The sequence below is a fragment of the Excalfactoria chinensis genome, chromosome 3 (assembly GCF_039878825.1).
Source record: "Excalfactoria chinensis isolate bCotChi1 chromosome 3, bCotChi1.hap2, whole genome shotgun sequence".
Classification (NCBI taxonomy): Eukaryota; Metazoa; Chordata; class Aves; order Galliformes; family Phasianidae; genus Excalfactoria; species Excalfactoria chinensis.
The window spans coordinates 40773371-40796180 of record NC_092827.1 but is presented as its reverse complement, the minus strand read 5'-3'; the positions used below and the strand labels follow the sequence as shown (position 1 = coordinate 40796180).

The 22810-nt window shown below is 38.6% G+C and overlaps 1 protein-coding gene across 1 annotated transcript in view; it reads left to right on the top strand.

The window, feature by feature from the left end:
* The window catches only part of PDSS2 (decaprenyl diphosphate synthase subunit 2), a 108975-nt gene that overhangs the window by 74703 nt on the left and 11462 nt on the right, over positions 1–22810 (top strand). Inside the window, exons 4-7 of the mRNA XM_072331304.1 lie at positions 9504–9578; positions 17633–17803; positions 19470–19601; positions 22768–22803. Coding sequence (XP_072187405.1) covers positions 9504–9578; positions 17633–17803; positions 19470–19601; positions 22768–22803 — 414 coding nt within the window. The remainder of the gene's footprint in view (positions 1–9503; positions 9579–17632; positions 17804–19469; positions 19602–22767; positions 22804–22810) is intronic.

The window sequence follows — 22810 nt, the reverse complement described above, 5'->3', positions numbered from 1 at the left end:
CTTTGTTTTCAAGAAGTAGATTTGTAGCCTCTTAAAATAACTCATGAGCAAATGAGGCATTCAGTTTTCTGAATCTTTCACATTTTTTTCCTGTTTCACTTTTGCTATCTGTAACTGGTAATAAAATACTTGTAGAATTTCATTACCTTTATGGATGTGATGATATGTTTGAAAAGTAATCTTTTGGAGAAGTTAAATTGGAGGATTAGGTGACACAGCTTATTAACTTATTAATTTCACTGAAATTCTAAAAATTAGAATTAATCTGCAATTGAGGTAATACATTAGAAACAGTCTCCTTTTTGATGATCTGAAAAAGAGTTCTTTTGCGTTGCAGTGAACGTGGGGTTGGGGATTACATCTGCATAATTGGGTTTTGCTTCCTAATCAGTGTGTTCTACACGTAGGTCTTTTCTTTACCTTAGTAACCTTTTGCACCTGCACTGATTTTTAAAGCTAATACTTACCATAAACTTTCCCCAAACTAGGCTCCACTGGGATTAGGTTTGTCCCTATAAAATATGTCTGTATTGAAAGAGTTTATTTTCCTGTGGTTCTTGGCCATGGCCGTGCTGGAAAATTTTGTGTTTAGGTTTCAGTCTGTTTTCTGACCTCCCACTTCTGCATGAAAAACTAGTTTAAAAAATATAAAAAGAGAAAATTCTACCATTTCCCTTATGGACATATCTATGACTTGCAACCAGTGCCTTGTAGCAGAGTGACTGCTGCAGAGCGTGGAAGGGCTGAAACTGAAACTGGTAGCAAAGCACATTCTCATAGACGTTGCTGTGAGTCATCAAGTCTCAGACTGAAGATCTTTGCCAAAAATTCATCACAAGGGTTGCTGCATCCCAGCTGCAGAATCCAGCACTTGCACTTGTTAAACTTCATGTGGTTGATGCTTGCCCAGCACCCCGGTTTGTCAAGATCTCTCTCTGCAAGGCCTCTCAGCCCTTAGGGAAGTCAACAGCTCCTCTCGATTTACTATCATCAGCAAACTAACTTAGTATGCACTGGAGTCCTACAACCAGATCATTTATAAAAACAGTGAAGAGAACTGGCACTGAAATGATATTGTCACCGTCCAGGTTTCTAAAGGCATGAATAATCATCAGAGGCGAGTTCAACGCTAAAAGGCTTTAGTTCATACAGAAATTATGAATGTAGATTTTTCATAAAATTGCAGGAGGTGATGTCTGTCCTCGGTGAGCGAGAGTTGCATATCACCTTCATTCTTTTAATGGCTCAAACAGTGGAATATCACAAGTTCCGTTTTCTTGGCTTTATTTGAAGCCTGTTTCTTAACCGTCATAGGAGATTCATATTGAGAGTATGTATGTAGTAGGATGAGAAGCAATCGAATCTGTTTGTGGTGACATGCTGTATTGATGGTACTTTCTCAAAGAGCCTTTTTTGACTGAGGACCTAACGCATTTTGACACTCATCTTTGTTTTGATGGGATCTTAGGACACATTTGTTCCAGAGGTGGACTTCTATTATTTTCTAACAGCACAGTTAATAAATGATTTTGCAGAACTGAAAGTGTCAGCATATAGTCGGATGTCCACCTGAAGTACAGCTTCAGTAAAGAATATGATTTTTAAAAGTGAAATTAGATTTTTGTGGTGATTCATTTGCAATTCAACACGGAGCAATACTGATAGAAATGTAAGATCTGTCTGGATTGTCTGTCTCGATATCCCAAGAGCCTGGCTACTCTTCTGAGGCATACACTAATATTTACCATTCCTTAAGAGAGTACTTAGCATCTTCTTTGTAGTGCTAGTTTTCTTTCTCTAAAGAGAAAATCCTTATTGTTACTTGTGCTGCAGAAGTGCATATGCAAAATCAGCTGTGGTCCTTCTCAGACAGCTGCTACTATCACAGAGTGCTCACGGTTGAATGGAACCAATGAAGGTCATCTAGACCAACCCCTGGACTCAAGAAGGGACACCCAGAGTGGGTTGCCCAGCAGAGCCATGTCCAGTTGAGGTTTGGAGCTTTGTCTCCTGGTGGAGAAAGCCCCTTTGGGCAGACTGTTCCAGTGTTTGACTGCCCTTACTGTAAAGCGTTATCGTGTGTCCAGATGGAATTTCATGTGTTTTAATTTATGCCCATTGCCTCATTCTTTCAGTGGGCACCACTGAGAAGAATTTGGTTCTGTTTTCTTCATTCCCTCCCTGCAGATGTTTTTACACAGTGTACTGGTAGTAGGAAAAAATGTATGTTGTAAGTAGGGTGATAGTTTAAGTATCTTCCTCTTTTCTTGCACCGTGAAAATGCTGCTCTTTGAAGCAGACCTTCCCAGAGTGAAGAAATTTTAGGTGAATGTCTTAACATCAGAATACGCTTTACTGCACTAATGCAGTTAAGTACATACTATGGTAACAGTTTTGTAGATAAATTAATTGTATTTTTAAACAAAATGCTCCTGTTGGCTAGAAAGAGGATTTAGTTTTTGGATTGACAGAAACTGCTGGTTAATAATAGCATTTTGGAGTTCAGCAGCGTTTCACTTCAAGAATCTGATTTCTGCTCCTGGTACATCAGAGCAGGCTGTTGATTTGCTAGTTTTAACAAACATCTGCAGCTTGGTTTAGTTGATTCCATCTGTCAGATGCTACGTGATATTGCTTCTGATGCACATTTATTCAGACATAGTCTACACAAAGTAGTTAATACCACTTGCAGCTAATCATTTTTGTCAACCTGAAGCTGATCAAAAACATTTTTTTTGTTCATTTTGTGGATTTAAATCCACAGTTTATTTGTGAAAACACTCAGCTGTAGTGGTTGTCTGCCCCAGCATGACTGGGCATAGTGTTTTTTCAACCATGCTGTCTTGCATCATTTATTGATCAGGAGGGTTTTTATAGCTACAGAGCCCTGTAGTCCTGGTACCATCTTTGTTCACTGTTCTTGCATGTAAGACATGCAGAGAAATAGATACCCCTTTGAAAAAGGTCAAGTTGAAGAAACCACATACTTCTTTAACCTGAGTCACTCAATAATAGATGGCTGAGTGCTTCAGTGCAAAGATATGTGAAGATTTCTGAAGATATTAGTATAATGCATAAGAAACCAACTGAAGGTAGGGAAGAGATAGTGGCATTTCTTCTATTAGTTTTGTTGTCATTAAGGAAAATAACTGAATTGTGCACTGCAAGTCTCTGTGTTTCTGTAAACCCCTTCTGTGGATAGTTTTACATCAGTATAAAAAGGAGTCACTTAACTTTGTGGAAAATCCTCAAGATAAACTGACCTTAAGTTATGTATTAAAAGTATTAGCAATGTTTGAATTGACTGCTGATATTTATTTTGAATATCTATACGTTGTTTTGAGTATGAATATAAATGTGTATACTTACGGCTAGGAAGTACCTTTTTTTTATCAAGTTGTGTGTGTGGATGATGTGTGTACTTTGCACTTTGCGTTTTTCTTCCTTTGTTGGTAATAGAGTGAAATAAATTTGTTTTCAAAGAGCATTTAAAATTCATTTAGAAAGCAGATCGCTGTGAGGAGCCTTTTTCATGTGCTTCAACAGGAAGAGCGGCTGCTTAAAAATAAATAAATAAAAAGAAGGAAGAAAGAAAAAAAGAAAAAAGCTCAAATAGTAAATCCAATAGGGTACAATAAAGATAACATAAAATCTTGTAGCTGGCATGCATCTCTACATGTGTGACTAATGACGTTTCAGGAGATTACCAGGGAAGAAAATTAAATTTCAGTATTCTTGGCATTCCTTAGAGTTTTTGCTCTCTTTTTTTAGATATTACTGAACAATCAAAATTCTGCCTACTGAGTTTCATCTGTAGCTTCTTAGTGTGGCAGTGTGTCTGTGTCAAATGCAGGAGAATATTTGGTTGTAAGAGCTTTTCACTGAATCTTTGTGTGTGAAATATTTCCAAAAATTAACACTTAGTAATTTGTTTTGAGAGGAGAAAAAAAGTAGCAATATGGTCAAATGTAAGTCGATGGAACTTTTATCCTTATATTTAATGTTTCTTGGCTATACGATTTTTCTTATCTACTTGGATGGTGAAGTCTTGCATCATCTTCAGTTTTGTTAATGAGCATCAAGGGGGTAGGGTCTGTCACAGCAGATGTCTAAGGAAAGAGTATCATTCCAAGACCAGCACCCAAAGGGAAACTAAGAAGGAAAAGAATAACTCATGGCTCTTCTTGAAAGGAATTTGGCAAAGCTACAGAATTTTTTCAAATAGAAACTGGAAGGGTGAGGAACAAAGGCATACCTGTTGTTGTGTGCTCCCTACTGCTGTTTCCCATTTCTCCCCAAAAGCTTTATCCTTTCTCTGACGTTCCCCTTGAAAATATCTGTTTGAGTCTGGAGAGATACTGTGCTGCTTTTTCTGAATAACCTGTTTAACCAATACCAGTTCAGTTGGTGAATTTAAAAACTACAATTAAAAAACACCACGTATTGAATGGAACTCAAATTCATTTTAAGCTAGGGAAATTGGGAAAGAATATATCTATTCAGTGTTGTGTTGCAGTGAACTTGAAAAAGCATGTTTCAAAGATGAGTGCTTGAATTGCTGAGCTGATGGCAGTAATGTCTTCCTTTCATCCACTGTGTTCAGAACTCCTGTGAAGAAAGAGCATGGCTCAAAATCCATTTTTTTTTTTTACTATATTTTGAAGGAATTTGTCACATCTTCTAACTTTTGAAGAAAGAGTTCTAGTCCTACCAAAAAATGTCCCATATTCTGAGATTTCTCTGCACTTGTTTTAATTTCACTTTAATAAAAATACATAGATTGGTTTTGTTTTTGTGGGCACTGAAAGCAAAAACTGGGCTGCTACTCCTGTGTCAATGAATACTTGGCCTTATTCTTTGTCGTTGTGTACAGAGAATTATTTCAGAATTATGGATCCTGAACTATCATATATGTTGGTCACGAGTGACCTATCCGAAAGATTCTGTCTGAGTTCAAGAAGGGGAGAGAGGAGTTTCAGTGTGTGGTTGTTGGAACATCCCAAGCATTTTTTGAACCACCAGGAAAATTACAACCACTGTGCTGTATTTTTTCAGTTAACATCTGAGCTTGAGAGACGGAGCTTAAAGAAAATTTAAAGAATTTTGGAAAGCTAAAGGTATGCATTTTTAATACATAAATTACTGTACCCAAAAAAGGGGTAAAAAAACCTCTCATCTTCAAACCTACAGACCTCTTCTGGCTTTGAAGCACAGCACACAGACTTCTAAACAATTTATATTTGCATCAAAGACGTTAGAATGTGAGCTCTGCTTTGCTATGAAATCAGGCATCTCGTGCTTATGTCCAGAATTTATATCATATCATACTCTTTCTCTGTCTAGATAGAAGGGAATATTCTAGCTTTATCCATGTATTTCTTTTCCCTGAGTTCATGGTAAACTGATGGCCTGTGTCAAGCTTTTCATCAGCCATACTCTCCAAGACCTCTGCAAGACTGCTCTCAAAGAGTTCTGCTCCCAGTCTGTATACATATCTGGCACTGCCCTGACCCAGGTGCAGCACTTTACATTTGGCCTTGTTAAACCTTATTAGGCTGATTTGGGGCCATTTCTTAGGCTTGTCCAGGTCCCTTTGGATAGTGTTCCTTCCTTCTATTGTGTCAACTATACCACCGAGCTTAGTTTTGTCTACAGTCTTGCTGAGTGTGCTGTCAAGTCTTGAAGAGTTAATCACGCAACACCCCTACCTCCCCATGGGGGAAGTGAGGGGAAATAGGAAAAAACAACTTGTCAGAGATAAGGGAACTAATTTATTAAAAGGAATGTGAGATAATACAGAGTAATTAAGAATAATAAATCAAATGAACTGAAAACAGGAGGAAAGAGAGAGAGCCCGACTCCTTATTGACCGGCAGTCATGACTGGCCTCCTGGAAGGGCAGAGAGCTCTGTCTCATCACCCAGATTCAGAAATCACCTGGGAAGTACTGGAGACTTCTGGGAAATTTTAGTCAGCCTCTTCTCAGTGTATCCACCTCTCACAGAGCTGGAACCCTCATGAGAATAGCTGAGACTGCCAGAGCTTAGACCCAGGAAGTGCAGTTCCCCTGTGCTTTGCTCCAACACCGCACAGCTTTAGCTGCATGATGTCATGATATGGAGTACTGGTAAAACCAGGACAGTGCTCACTGAATTCATCTGTCAGTGTTGTTGATAAAGATACTGAAGAGCACTGGTCCTAAGACAGGTCCCCAAGGGGCACCACTTGTCACCAGCCTTCACCTGGAGATTAAGCCATTGACTACAGCCCTCTGTCTATGACCATCACAACTCTACATAATGTCTTAGTTTCTACTTAAGGGGGAAAAAAGAAAAAAGAAAAAAAAGAAGGAAAAAAAAAGGCAAAACTGTTGGACAAAATGTGTTAAAAGAGTGTGAAATGATCTATGAGATCTTTAACCTGTCACCTGCAAATCCTTGGCCAGCCCCTGGTTTGCTGCTAGGCTTCCTCGCTCTTTCATGGGCAGAGAAGGTACCACTTTGGGTGATACTGATTCAGAACGGAAAGCAAAATATGGAGTGGAAATTCATTTTCTGTCAATACAAAGCTACTCCTCCACACCTCTAGTACCTAAGAGAGACTCGGCTTCTCAGAAATGCATGGAGGAGTGAAAAATAGTGGGGAGAGAGGCTATGAATAGCCTGCCTTTGGTCTGTAGAGATCCCGCTGTTTTGAAGCACTAGTTCTTGCAGTTCTTTCTTCTCTTTCCCAGTCTTTGAACTTCTTCAGAATGGAGCTCAACCTTCAAATGATAACAGAAGGAAAACAGTTTGGAGCATGTGATTTTCATCTACCTTTCCTACTCTTCAAACTTGCTTCTTAGAAATGTTGAAGAGCTGAACAGGGCACTGGTCAGACAAAAGCTCAGATGAGAACAGAGGCGGCCTGGATGCTGTTTTCTGCTCTTCCACTGGCATGTTACATGACTTCAGGGAAAATCAATTCCCTGTTGTTCTTTTTCTCTTATATAAAACAGGAGGAAATAAATTTTACAGCGGATTTTGATTGCTTTCAAATTTTCTGATGAATAAAGAAGGACAAGTCAGTGTATCATTGACCACATGAGTGCTACTCAATCTGCAGTAGTTTTTCTTCCTCTTTGTCAGTTTGGGGCACAGAGGAAGTATACCTGTTTTCCACATTTTTGATTGCATTCTTCTGCACTCAAGACTCCGGGCCACTGATGTTATGTAGCAGATACTTTTCATAAATCAGACTAAGGGGCAATGAAGTAACAGAGACTCATGCAAGCATCCCACTGTGCTCTTGAAACTGGAACTTCTTTCCTGGTAATGATCTGTATGGCCTTGTGTTTACCTGAGAAAAATAATTTGTGAGAGAAAAGGAAAGATTTGGAAAGAAGTATTGCTGTTATTTAACATTTAGTGAGAATGTGTCACTGAAGGCCTAATGGTGTTTAATATATAAAATCTTATAATTCCTAAATATGTAACTCCATGAAGATGTTTTATAAACTATGAGAGGAAGAGGTACAATTGTCCACAAATGTTTTCACTGAGATTGTTTTAAAGTCAGTTGAAATTGCCTTTGAGAGTAGAGTTGCACTAAAAAGAGAGGAGAGATGGAAAGGAGAAACCCCAAAACAGGGTCTTGCTCAGTCTAGAGTTTCAGGAGAGAGAGGAAGAGGTCTAGTTATCCAGAGCCAGATGCATTGTTAAAAGTTCATACTATCACTTTGACATTTAGAGTAGGACTCAGTGTCTTTGTAAATTCCTCTTCGTATTACCAGTGCAGGTCTCTGAGCTCAGACTGTTTCACAAACCATAACATTTTTTAGCGAGTGATTGATCTGTATTATGTGTCCTAGCCATCAGAAGAATCTTGGGATGTTGCTTGTATAAACTGTAATACAATCTGATCTTGGGCATTTTGTTACAGACTTTCATAGACCTATTGGCGATACTCAATCCTCCTGGATTTGGGAATAGTGCTTATCTGATACCTTTAAAAAAAAAAAGAAAGAAAAAGAAGAAGAAGAAGAAAAGAAAAAAGGAGGGGAAAAAAAGCCCTCATTTTCTCTGTTCCCCACTTAAATAACTCAACACATCTGGTAACACTGTAGGATCATTGTCCTTTCAGTTCCTCTGCAGTTCATATTGCTACAATAATTCTTAGGTATCTAGTTTCCTAAAGGGCAATGTGATTTTTATTTTTTTTAAGGCTGTTTTTATGGGTCTTCCAAATTAACCCATATGCATTGCAAGAAAAAAACATGACTTTTAATCAGCAGCATTTCTAAAGTTAGCGCTTGCTCTGTGTGTATGAATATGTATACGAAGCAGCCTTTAAAAAAAAAAACACCACCTTTCTGCTAGTACTGAAAACTAGCATGCAAATGTGTTTTTATTATCAAATAAGGTCTGCCCAAATGTTAAAATATCTTTCCGTTAGGGTTTTTATCATTTGACTTCTTGTGTTCAGTTACAAGAATGATAAAAACTGAAACTAAATCTTTTAATTCAATAAGAATGAGGCTGAATTTAGGAAGCAAAAAGGGGAATCAGATATAGAATCATATGCATAGGAAATGAAGCATTCAAGAAATCAAAACTGCAGGGGTAGCCTTAAGGTGTGCTTATTTGAAATGCCTGCATTTAATTTTACAGTAAATCTGAGTATTTTGTTCCAATTAAGACAGTTCACGTGCACAGCTCTTAAACTGTACAGTAGTTCCAGGGAGACCATGGAATGCTTGTTTTACATTCTGGATCAAGTTCAGATTTTTAGGCTTCACTTGAATAAAATAAAAAGTCTGAACCCTGAAGATAATACAGATTGATAAATCTGATTTAATCATTCCCGTGTTGCAGACTTCCAGAGTATGTGGTACAGCTGAGCCTCAGGCCATGCGCTAAATACATCCACAGTGCATTCCCAGGACACCCGAATACCAAATGATCACATTTGAAAGGTTACCTTTCCGTGGATTCTGACTTTTCCGTATTAGCCGCGAAGATTAGAATTTTAACAGCTCCCAATGAGAGGTATTGCGAAGTGTTTACTTGGCAGGAAAAAAAGAACAGCAAAACAAAACCAAGCCCAGATGAGGTATTGTCTTATATTCATGAACTGGGATTTGGTAGCTTTGCGAATGTCCTGTGAATACACTCCGTAGTTCATACTTCGATTTTTTTTATTTTTTTTTTTAAACATTCATTTTAAAATATTGGGTTTTATATATTACTATCCTTTTAAAATTCTTTTTTTAAACATTGGGTTTTATATATTATTTAAAACTTTGATAGAAGAGTTACAGCAGCGCAGGCTTTAGCAGGGAGACAGGATCGTGCTTGTGCAGAATGTGTCCTGGTAATTCCTGCAGTCCTTCACATCTAGCTTTCTACAAAGGAAGTTGTAAACCATTTACCTCTCTGCAAGTCAGGCAGTAGCTTTTCTTCAATTATGACTAAATTTACTAGTAAAGATGTAAGCCTGTTTGGTTTTTGTTTTTTTTTTTACAGGTCGTGGAGCTCATATCAAGTGCTATTGGTGATTTAGTTCAAGGTATCTACTATGAAAATTCAAGATCATCTGAGGTAAGAATTTCAGTAATTTTACATACTGGAGACATTTGGTGGTATTAATGTGACTACAGTAAATGCTGCGACTTTTTAATCTGTTTGAAACGGAAGAGGAAGGGGGAGGAAGAGAATGAGCTGCAGTCATGGTGAGGTTCAGCACTGACGTCACTGTGGCACCTGTGAACGCTGAACCTTTGCAGAAATGCTTCAGTGTGTTCTTTTTTTGGTGTTTAAGTTTGATAACTTGAACATCTGTTTCGGTGCTGAGGAATTAGAACTGTAGTACTGCACTTATCTCCACTGTAGATCGTGTGCACGTATTACAGAGTTGGCGTGGGCGGAGGCATTGGCTGTCAGTGTTTCACACCAAAGAATCATTTCTCTCTTCAAGGGCAACTGTGGATGTTCTGTGTCACTGTCCTGCGTTTTGATTTGTGTGGCAACAACCATAATGAAGATGTAGCAAATCAGGTCCAGGTGCTTTTGTCTTTAGTAGAATATTTAAGGAAATTTGTCGAGATACAAAAGACTTACATGAAGTAAGTTGGCTTGAGCAGAATGTTGGAGCAAAACTGAGTTTTATTTTGTATTGCCTGTATCTTACCATGTGCAAAAACTGATCATTTAAAATTGCCGTAACCTCTGCAGGTCTTAAATAGCAAGTTTGCACAGTATGGCAATGATCAGCAATGTGTGTATGTAAATATGTATCTTAAAATCTACTGCAGTATATAGTTTTATTTCTTATGCTTTCTCATGTGCCTAGTTTGCCTCAGACACTTGTGTCTTAATGTTCAGCGTATGAGATGGCAGAAGCTTATGAATACATTTGTATGTGCTGTGTATTCAGATCGCTGTTCTGACTTTCTGTTGCCATGTTGCAGTATGCAGCAAAATAAATCATCAGCTCATACAGGTTACTGCCACAGTAGGCTCCCGCATTGGCAGCTCTACACCAGGCAAAACCACAGTGTGCAAAGCAGAGCGTCAGGCTGTGGATGTGCTACAGCTGGGCCACAGAAAGTGTCGCACACGATGGAGGCATGTTACTTCAACTAACCTTGCTTCAGCTTATCCATCTTCTCTTGGCTGAAGCCAGTTAGCAGGGAGTGCTCACGCTGCTCCATTGAGCAGTTCCCTCTGGGGAGATGAGAGCCTCTAGCAAGAGAGCTGTGCTGGGGGCTGCAGGCAAGGGACAATGTGCTTAGAGCCATCCCCTGGCTCCTCTTCATGGTGGAAGTGTGGGAGCAGCACTGAGCACTTCACACTGCTCCTGCACCTCCTGGGTTAGATCTGTGAGTAAGCAGCACTTCAGTCTGCTTGCAAGGGCTGCGCTGGGGGTTTTACAGTAACATAGATGGTATCTTTGAGGTCTTTGCAAAGAAGTTAAATTGTATTTTCTGTGTTCAGGCAGGTTTCTAAATACAACCAAACCCCAGATGCGTTATATTTAGAAGAGCAACAGCTACTTTTATGGGTAGGAGTAAAGTACTACTCATTGATCTCATCAGTGAGACTGTATTTTAACAGTGGGCACTATGTAAGTAAGAAGTGTTGAGGACTCTTTTTGGGCTCCTGCCATCACAGAAGGTCAAACTCTTCTTTTTCTTCATTTGGCAAAGCACCGAGCTGACAGTTCTGACACAACTACATCATCTTAGAGGAACTTGAAAATAATTGTTTTCTATTGCAGTACAGAAGCACTCCAGGTGCAGACTGCAGAGGAAGTGTGAGATACACTACATACAGCTGCATGGTGTTTGCCTACCCTGGCCCAATTAGAAGATACTTACTTTGTTTTAGTGACTTATTCTGTCTAACAAGAGCTGGAAGTATGGTAAACTCATCCTAGGAAAAATCCAGTTAATTCAAAGCATGATTTGAATGGTGGCATAGTAGGTACTGAAAATTAGATGATGGTGTCTGAAGTTTAGTTTTATAATGTATGTCACCTCTTCAGACCGAGAGCAAAGAAGTGTAGCATTTTTTCTTCCTTTTTGTAAAAATTTTGTCCTTTATGAAATGTGGATCCTTGTTGTGTATTTAGATGTATCCCTGCCGCTTTTCTTGCTATTCTGTGGCAGTGCCCCATTCATATGCTGACCATCTCTGTAGCAGAGATTGCAAAATGGTCTAAGTCAGCTATTAGTCTTATTTGTACCTTTTGTGCATCTTCCTTCCATCACCAACTGCAATTTGACCAAAACCAAAATTTGAATGACATTTCCTGGAGGTAAGACAAATACTTTAATCTATTCTGCAACTAAGCCTCAAATGTCAAGCTTACTTTCTTTTTTAACAGTGGGGCGCGGGTATGTTAGTAATGACATTTTCATTGCTGGGAATATCTTCAAGTTAGAAAAGTGGAAGGATGTCTTCTCGCTTTTTTGGGTTTTTTTTCTTCTTTTTGAGGCAGGAAGGTTGTGGTTCTTATGTTAAGTGTCTTTAATACAGTTGTTATAAAACTTCTCAGTAGCATAAAATGGACTCATTTCTTGTTCGGCGCTGAGTTGTTTGAGTTTTGCTAGGTATTGTTTCTCTTTTACTTCAGATAAAAATAACTTCTCAAAATTCACCTTTCCCCTTTGAGATCCTAAGTTCATGTTTATCCAAGAATGTATTTTCAGCTTGCTTCATTTGGATGACCCTATGGGAAAATTAAAAGGATCTTTTGACCTGACAATGCTGACCTTATTTACTACTGAAGATGTATAACGGATATAATGATTTGACAGCTCTCATTACCACTTCCCTCTCTGTAAAACTCCATGCAGTCCTGCAGCCATCCCATTGTAGTATGTGCTGCTTGGTTGTTCTTGATTGGGTCTTCACAGTGTGGGTCATTATATCTGTGTAAAAAGGGGGAAAATAAAGATTGTTTTAACTTGTTATCTTTATTTGCAGTGGCAGTCCTACCTTTGAAGTGTAGGCCTCAGTTGCGAGCACAACCTAAAGATTAGGGCTGCTACTTTTGTTGCAAGTAGTATATAGATGTTGTGGTTGAAGACATTGCATTAATGGCTTAAGCTAATGTTCCGGACTGTAAACTGGAACACAAAGGGGCAGTGAAATAAATTTTTGCAGCTTTGTGCTAAATCCCATGTCAGAACCCCAAATTCTGTGACTAAAGGGCACCGTTCCTGCTTCCCATCTGCCTCTCCTACATCTAGTTCTAATTTGGAAGTAAAAGTGTATGCCCTTAGTGAGTGCAGTGATTATATTTGCCTAACATGGCCCTCACTCATGATCACAGTGTCTTTTTTTAACAGAACAAAATGGTGTGCTGGATCTTTTATTTCCTACTTTTAGAAGAGTGAAGGCTCCTGAAATGTTTGCCAGCTCACAGAATACTTTTGCACTTTCAGAAATCTTCTGTCGTAATATCCCAGGTCATTTAACAAATGTTTGAGTGTGTTGGATCTCGTATGTTACTTGGCAGACTGTTTTTTAAAGTATTATGGGTTTCCATAGGAAACTGTAGTGTTCTTTTTTAATTTCTCACCTCCAAATTATCCAGCTGATGCTAGATGTGTGTTACCAAACCTCACTTTAATATCAGAATGAGGCTGTTACATAAGATATCACTGTTTCAAAGATATTCTTCTGGTGGCTGTAAAGTATTATTGAAATTTTCAGTTGAATTGTTTGAAAATGGGGTCGAATTAGTATGTAAAACAAATATGAAAAAGAAATCTCTCTGTAGCAAGTACTCATTGTACCAAATAGTGAATTAGTCAGTATTAACAGGCTTAGACTAATATCGAACATAAACTTATTTTCCTGCAAAGCATAGGCTGTATGCAGTGAGCTATACCCGTTCTTTGTTGATGTTTGGTCACCGGTCCTGCTTTGAGGGGTTGTGTTTTGGGATTCTGCACGTGATCATCAACTGGAATGCTATGAGCACGTGCTGCAAGTAATGGATTTGCATATAAATTTTACTACAGAAGGCAAATCAGATGAATTATGAGTAATGTTAACCAACTTTTAGTGGGGCAGCAGTCAGAGCTCTTTTTGTTTGTTTGTTTGGTTTGTTTTGTTTTTTTAATATGTTTCTTTTGCAAGACGAGAGAAAATGATAAAATATGGAATCTGAGTAAAAAGCATCTGTGAAAAGAATAGGTGAGTGTTTCAGAGTTGGGGAAAGCATAGCTGGAAAGAAGGCCGATGCTTCTTGTTTATTCCTTTTGTTCTTTAAATACTAGGCTTTTCCAGAGGGATTTAAAAGTAACATATGTGAAGAGAGATTTTAATTTACTAGAATTCTTCAATCTTTGGTTTTTTTTAACACTTTGTCATAGGAAGCAGTGTTAGATAGTCAGTGGCATGCTTTATTGGCCTACTTGCAGCCTCTCTCTCCAAAAATACAGAAGACGTATAGTAATAGACCAATAAAAGATTCCTTGTGATGTCCAGCAAGCAGGAGTACATCTGTTTAAAGCTCGTATGAACCACATGCAAGATGTTTTGCAAGGCCTTGTTGTAGTTAGAGGGACTGATAACTATATTGGATTTTACCTATGTAAAATAATCATTCTCGATTGATCTAATGTGAAACTTCTAAATAGTAGAACTATTTCATAATATTTCTCTGTGTTTAGGTGGGTTATTTGCCTGTTGAGAATTGAGCTATAAAGCTTGGTGTCAAAGTGGTTCAGACATCTTGATGGTTTTGTGCAACAGCAGATGGCTGAGAAGGAATTGCCATCGTATCGATTAAAATAAAGCTTCCCTTTATGCGATCTGTATCTGGCTTCTACTCTTTCCTGTTTTTGCATATGATTTTGTGCACTTCTAAGAAACAATTGTCATTCATGTTCCTTTGAATATGTTTTCAGCTGCATATAACCATTTTCTCTGGTGTGACAAACCACTTTTGCACTGGGGATACTTGTTACCATAACAACGAAGACCTGCCCCGCTACGACTGCATATTTTGTCCTGCAAGTTCATTTTCTGAGAGTTCTACCTTTCCTGTTGCCTGGGATGATTGTTTCAGACTGAATTTAAATTACAGAAGTAGTTTAACAGAAAAAAAATCTCTCAACTATCCAATTTCTTTCTCACAAGACAGTAACTGACCTTGCCATTAATGAAAGTGGGAGCGCCCTCAGCTCTTCTTTATTTCCCTCTTCCAGTTACTGCTTTGAAAAATTAGTTTTTAAAACACCGATTCTTGGAGTTTTCAAATTGTGAGTGTGAATTATCAAAACACGTTTGCAAGAAAAGCAAACCTGCTGTTAGATAGACCCTTGAGGACCATTTTTCTTGAGCGTAACTGGAATAGAAGTGGTGATTGACAAAGGTGCTTCAGATATTTTCAAGGCACTCCCATGCCAGCACTCCTCAAAGTGCATCTGGACCTGGAATTGACTGCTTTTTTGAGGGATGGTGAAGGATTCAGCTGTCTTCACCCAGCCTCTGCTGCACAAACAGCATGAGAGTTGATGAGGATCCAGACCCATCTCTTGAGGGCAGAGCTTTGTAATGATGTCCCTCTGTAGGCATGAAATGTCTGAGCCCTGTCCAGTACAGCTAGAATTAACAAAGATAATAAACATCACAATTACTTCAGATTTCACATCTCAAAACCAGAATCAGTTTCATTGCTTCCTTGATGTTTTAAAGTCATGTTTAGCTCTTAACATAGGTAGTTGTGTAGGACTGCAGGGTCATTGGCAGACAGTTGTATAGCATGAAAGTTGTCTTTGGTAAAAAAATGCCATTTCGTTTGTAAGAAAATCTTGCTGAAGAACAGTTGTGTTTGCCTCTATTCTCTTAACAAGCAGAAGCTTTAGAAGTATGTGGTCAGAAGATTTTCTTTGACTAAAATCAGCTATATTTTGGCTTGCAGACTTACATGCTAAGTCTCATCCACATGTGTGTAATTCAGTTTTAGACCTTGCTTCTTTCTGTATCCTAGGGGTTCACAATACTATATTTTTAATGTCTTGGATTCTCATAGTTTTTTGGAAGTTATATGTCCATTTCAGATAGATGTAGCTTTACATTGTTCTCATCCCATGGACAGGAGCTTCTTGTGCACTTCCAAACATCATAGAATCAATTTCCTCATGTGCACTCAGTTGGAAGGACTGTTTAAGCTGCTTCAGTTGCTGCATTATTCGATTAAGCCTGCATTTCTCTTACTGTTCAAGGGCTCAGAGAATCTAAAATGTTCAACCTGTGGATGTTCTGAAAGATGTTTTAACTTCATAAATTGTTTAAGGATACCTTAAGAGTATGTTTGTCTTGGTTGGATTTAAAACAAATAATTGTAAGAATCACTGCCAGTTTCCAGTATCATCCAGCACATTTTAGTAAATCCTGTTCTTTCTCTGAGCAGATTGGTTGTTAAGCAAAAGATTGTGTTGCGTCTTCCAAGAGCTCCTGTTTTCAAATTTAAAATGAATGGATCTATATCTGAGTTCAGGGGGGGTGGATGGGGAGGGAACCTATCACTTGATACAGAGGAAACTACTTGAGTTAAATGCTCGTTTTGACATTTTGCCAGTCATGGGAATTTGCACATGCTCTGGGCTGAGTCAAGATATTAAAACAAAATTACAACAGTAAAATGAAACATGAGGAAAATTCAGGCTTGACTTTGTAAGTTATCAAATACGTAATAGCAAACATGTGGTTTCTCTGTTCTTCACATTCCTTGTATAAGTTAATAGTATGTCTGAAAGCAATGGAATTTTGATACAGCACTGTGTTACTTGGCATTGCAGTATTCTCCTACTTTTTCCATTAGTCTCAAATTATCCTCTCCCTTGTAACGCAGCACTTCTGAGTGATATCCATAAGGGAGGAAAATTAGAGCTGAATGGGTGGATTCTATTTCATTTGTTACCTATTTCATGACAGATAATACCTTGTGAGAAAACTATAGGGTCACATAGAACTACTACGTGCTCATTGCTAAGTAATTTAATTGATGTCACTTTGAAGGAAAATACTTGTTATGTTGGAGATTTTTGTATTACTCTTTGAAGAATGTTTTGGTTTAGTGTATGCTATAGGTTTGTCTGAACTGAGAAATTACCAACTTTTTAACTTGTATATGCATGATTTTTTTCCCTGGAGTTTCTCTTTACTGGTTCTAGCTTTTTATATGCAAAACAATGTGGTCTTTTCTATTTATTTATATCTTCTATCTGGAGAATACATACAAGTGTAACAGCGATGTGTATATGTGAGGAAGTTTACGTGTCGCTTCTAGCTTGGAAGACTTAGTAAAATAGTGAAATACCAACACAAATGAATTCATATTTGGGGAAGAGAAGATGGGATTCGTGTTAACTAAAACACATTTCCATTTTGTAGGAAGCAATTCCAATTAATGTTTTAGATATAGAGGATTTGGGGAAACGTTAAGCATCTTTGACCTTAGTATCAAGGTGATAAAGTTCACTAGAGACATCTCTGTCAGGCCTCTGGGAAAGTTAATACCCGACTTTCATCAAACATGGCTTTATTTATTTGTTTTGAAACCCTTTCAGTTTTTCCTGGAAAGGAAGAGGTACGAGTCCTTCATCACTCACCTTCATCTTTCTATTGCAGTTCTATATGCATTTCTTTAGTGTCGTGTTGTTTTTTTCCTTAACTGCAAAGAAGAAATGATAATGACTTCTGAGATGGCATCCTGTTTGTTTGGGATTGATGGTTCTTAATTACTGGCAAGAGGCTGAAATATAGACATACTTTGTTTTCTGCTTTCTTTTTTTCTCCCCAGTACTGCAGAGGGAATACAATTGACTGTTAATGTTCAGGATAATAATAAAGTCATTTAGAAAAGGATCTATGTGGAATCTGTTGATGACTCCACATATTTTGTTTGTTGTTCTTTTCGAGCAGAAAACGAAAATGTTGTTTGTTGAAGTTTCTGGCATATTTATTCTAGTATTTTTCTCTACCTATCCCCAAAAGCACTTCTCTTTAGTACCTTGGCATCCAGAGTTTTGTTACCTACCACATGTTGCATTTTCTTCTGCCACAATGCTAACTTCCATGAGCTGACAGTTGCAGTTTTGGTGTTTTCATTTTCACCTTTCTTTCATTTACAGAACTGTCTTACAGATGACATCGGAATATCTACATGGAAGGAACAGGTTTTCCTGTCACATAGTGCCTTGCTGGCAAAGAGCTGCCAGGCTGCAATGGAACTAGCAAAGCACAGCACTGAGATTCAAGACATGGCATTTCGGTATGGAAAGCACATGTCCATGAGTCATAAGGTACACCTTTTTCTTTCAATCTGAGATTTTAAAATTGGAAAAACTTGCAAGATGTGTTGGTTTTGAGCTCTGCTCTGTGACACCACTATGCCACAGACCTATGTCAGCAGGTTAATGGTACTGAGAGACCACTGCCTGGTATAACGTTTACAGAAACTGCTGATGTGAGCAGTGCTTTTGAACTGGCAAAATCACAAGTCTGTCTGTGTGCTGTATTTCATTTGAGGCTCTGTTAAAAGTCCCTCTAGTTCATCTGTCTGTAGCAGCTTAAAGCTTTACTTTCCATGATCATATGTTCTTCAAGCCACAGTCCCAGCAGCAGGAATTGCAGAGGGAAGCAGGTATTGGGTGCCAAGCTGCCTCCATGCAAACGTTTGTGCCAATGAGTTCAGCTCCCTGCAGTAGCACATGAGGCTGAGGCAGGAGCTGCAGTGGCTAAAGTACTTGCATCTGTTCCCTTCTGTCTAACCTGCTGTGGAGGTAACTTCCAGAGGGAGTAAATGATGCATGGTGAGGGAGGTAACCAGATGATGACAGCATCAGCATAAACTTCTGCAGCAGTAGGATTTCCCAGAGAATGTCCGACCCTCCCTCATGCTTAGTTGAGAAAGTCACTGCAAAATGTCTGTGCAGGTTTAAGATTTCTACTTGTCCTCTGTGGGAGCTCACTGGCCTTACACAGAGGCATATCTCTGGCATTTTCAGTTCAAGTCAGGAGCGCATCCACTTAGTCAACTTTGTTTGAGTTAAAATATTTCAGTGTATGTAAGCTGCATTTTCTTCACTGAAAAATGGACAGAAATATTTTCTTTAAACGTTGGAAGTCTTTCAGTCCACAGATACAACTAGTACAAAGCAAAATACAATAGGGAAATTAAGATCTTCAGCACTCCTGTTTTGCCTCGCATAACCACTCTGTCTGTATTGCAGTACTTGTAAATGAAGATGCTTGAGACAGGCAAACAGACCTCCCATCCGCTTCTACTCAGTTGGTTTATGTGGTTTCTAGTTCCTCCAGGAAAAGGAAGTGGTTTTCAAAAGCATAACTTCATTGACGTACAAATATTGCTATGTGCTATTTCTAGGTACTACTCTGAGAGAAAACTACATCTATTTCAGACTAGATTTTTAATATATTTAGTGTATGCTTTCATATTAATACTTTCTCCACTGACTAATATGGTTATGTATAAACAATTGCATGATTTTCATAGAAGGCTACTAGCTGTGTAATATTTCCTTGTCAGAAAACAAGTTGTACTGCATCAACTTCTTCAGTTACTGAAAAGTAGGTAGAATGCATTGCCCTTAACAGACAAAAAACTGATCTCAACAACGACTAAATCATTCTTTCTTGTATAGTTTTTTCCACTTCTTTCCATTCAACGATTCCTTACCTGACTGTGCCATCATTTGCCCAGCTCTACAAGCTGCCCTTTACCTATTTATTTGGAGATACTCTACGTACTTGTCTTCATGACAATTTTCTGCCACTGCAGTGCTTTTCCCTCTTCCTCTCCCTCCCCAGGTATTGAAGTGCAACCAAAATGCAAGTGTCAAAGCAGAAAATGGCAAGTAGCTATAGAATTGGGATGTTGGCTTTGAATTGATAGATAAATGTATAGTCTGCTTCTGGAAGCTGAAAAAAAATGTTCTTCTCTTTCAGCTACATTCAGACCTTCAGCCATTTGTTGAAGAAAGTTCTAGTGATGCCATGGCCTTCAGTTTGAATTGTGCTCCTGCAGTCCTTCATCAGGAGTTTCTTGGAAGGGATGCATGGATTAAACAGATCAGAGAGGTAAATAAAAACATTGTTTAGAATTGCCTACTTCTGTCATTTGCATCTCTCTTCCCATCTGTGCTTTCAACCTACAGAGAAACTCAGAAACTGACATCAGATGAGATAATGCAAAGGTTATTACTTCCACTCTCCAATACCTAAAACCTCTCTCTGTCATTATTTTAAGAGGATGAAATTAAAGGAACTGACAAATGAGCTCTAAGACTTCTGTGTGTCAGTGTAACAAGCAGATTCATTTCCATGGAGCATATGTCTCTTACCATTTTTGCAAAGCCCCATTTCTTAGCTTCAACCTACTTTCAGTGGCAGTGTAAAGCCACCACAGTGGTCGTATTTTCTTTGGCTATCTTTTCTCTGGGATTTATAATTTTCAACAGAGGGAAAAGACCTGGGAGACATGGCTTCCTGACCACTACAAAGACTTTGTGAGGTCTAGTTGGTTGATGTCCTTATTCTCAGTTCTCTTCATTCAGTTATCTTTCCTCTAACACATAAGGAAGAATATAGGAAGAATATAGGAATATAGGAAGAACTAAGATAGCTGTGTAGCATATCACTGTTTTACATTACCATGTAGAACTGTGTGGTTCAGGCCTAAGAATACTTCTTGTGTGCTGAAATACAAATAGATAACTATACAGGAGAGCAGGGAGGAGAAAGAGTGGAAGACACACGAAAAATGACCCAAATTAAACATTCTGTTGTGTTCCTGTATCAGACAGACTTGATTTTGCCTGTCTAAACAGCTGTGTTGTGTACTGTTCGGAAATTCCTGCTGGCGTTACACTGATTCTTCAGAAGAAACTCTGCTGCCTTTGATAATAAGCTAGCTCCCTGCAAACCTATTCCTTTAAGATGCTTGCTGATGGCTTCTTTCCTTCTTGGTTTGAAAGCACACCTCAGTATCATAGGATGTAAAGTTTGAGCTACTGCCTAATTCTCCTTTAGAGGTTGTCAGGTTGCCGTGGTACTGTGTGTGTGTGTGTGTGTGTGTGTGAATCTTGAACCAAAACAAGCTTTATGTCAATTTGAAATTCGAGGATGTTAGTTTATAATGTATGATGAGAAATTTTCAGATTCTGCAGTCTCCACACAAGGCTCGGATGTGAGTTGAATGTAAATGGATTTAGATGATTGCAGTTGGAGAATAATGGCATTACCACAGCACACTTTGTAAAGGCTTTGAAACCATTTCCCATCTGCAGAATCTAGAGGAGGTTGCGGGATTCCAGGAGTGCCGTCTGTCTCCTTGCTAATTCTTATACCAAAAATGGGCATGAAGCAGTTTTTGCTGAAGGCAAAAGAAGTGACACGCTCTACATAGAAGTATTGTACTTAATATCATTTTAGCTAAGGACAAAGCATGTGGCCAGGACTTACTGCCTGTCATTTGTGTCTTAATCAAGGATGCCTGAGCTACTGTGGAGCCCAGAACTTTTTGTGGTTGTTTCACCAGAGTTCTCTTGTCACAAGTCCAGAAACAGGCACTGTTCCTACAGTAGCTTTAGAATAGAGACAGCCATATGCACCTTCATGCTGCTGAGCTGGAGACTTTTTAACAGCCCGCTTGTTTCTTTATTTGGAAAGAGCAAAACACACCAGATCACCACATGTGGAAGGCTGCATCAATGCTGAATGTATGTATTTTGAGAAGATTAGCTTCAGATTTGGAAGTTCAGAAACTGCCTTAAAAGAAACTTGGGATGCATACAGAGGGAAGCCATGTCATAAAATTGCAATAAAGTTGTAGATGTGTATATGTATATATGTACGATATATATACGTATATATACATACAAATGGTCAGCTGTCTTATTTGAAAAGCAATACGGGCTGGGGTGTAGAGTCCTGAAATGTGTTTATTTTGGGAGTGTTGTTTTTTCAATGGTTTCCAGGAAACACCACTGTAGACAAATGCTTGAATGCTGACCTCTAGACAAAGTGCTGAAATAACTGCTAAATGCAGTCCTGATGAGGCTTTGGAAAGCCTTAAAATTTAAATAAATAAATAAGAATCCCTTACAAACAGGTCTAGAACTCATCTTAGCCCACCTCATTTTAAATTCAGTAAGAGAAGAAGTTAGAAACTAGCACAATCTCACTTAGGCCAAGGTAATCCTTGTACCTTTTACCGTGTCTTTCTGAGCCTTGTCTGAAGGGGGAAAAAAAAAAGCATTTCTGAAATGCTTTGTAGATGATTTATCAGATGCTTTGTTAAGTATTGTGAAGTACAGGTTTTAAGAACACACCTAAGAGGGTCATCTCATCTGAGAAAGAAAAGTCAATCTTCAAAACCACTAGTCCTGAAAACCTGCTTCAAAAGCAGTGTCATAAACTGTCTGCTTGTGGTCTGCTTATCTGATGCATTTCATGGGGGATTCAGGGATCTTTCTTCCTGGCAAGGTGAGCTGATGTCACACCATCTGATTGTTGATGAAGAATGTCCTAAAATTATTGTCCCTCACTACTGGCATGTGGTATTCAGAAGAAAGGCTAAGCTGAGTTGGTTGTATATATCTTTAGCATGCTGGTAAACAGATCCTTTTCTTTGGGGCCCAAGAGCCTTGGCACAGCCAAGCAGTGAGACCTGGAAAGTTACCCCAATTTGACTAGGAGGCATAGCTTTTGCAAGTCAGTCTTTATGCCTGTGAGGAAGCTAAACCAGATGCAGAAATCTTATGTGAAAGAAGAAAGCCTCTGTGTCTGAAATCAGGGTCAGTAAAAGTCAAAGAGCAAACTACTGTGAGGATAAAAGGAAAAAAAGGGTAGATATGCTATTGTAAAAAGAAAGCTTAGAAAACATTAGCTAAGGCTGCTGCTTGGAGAAGTGTAACTGCTGTTGGCTTGAGTGTTTGATAGGAGCGGAGCATGAGAAAATACTCCTGCTGCTTGTAACATCTTATGCTTAAGAGAGGGCACGCCGAACACACCTCTTCTGGTAGTGCTAAGACTAAAAAGCCTGATTCTGTGAAACAGAACTATGTTGGATAAGCTGGTAATACCTACAGTTGTATTTTTTCTCCATCAGATTCCTAAAGAAAGTCAATTCTGTTTGAAGTAGTAGGTCCTCTAATTGTATTTTATACTCTTGCTGTTCTATTCTATAGTAGGTAATATATAAAATTATATAGTAGGTTATATAAATTCTCTCTTTCTCTTTAAGGCACAAGGAAAAGGAAATTTGATAGACTACAAGAAGGTCAGTA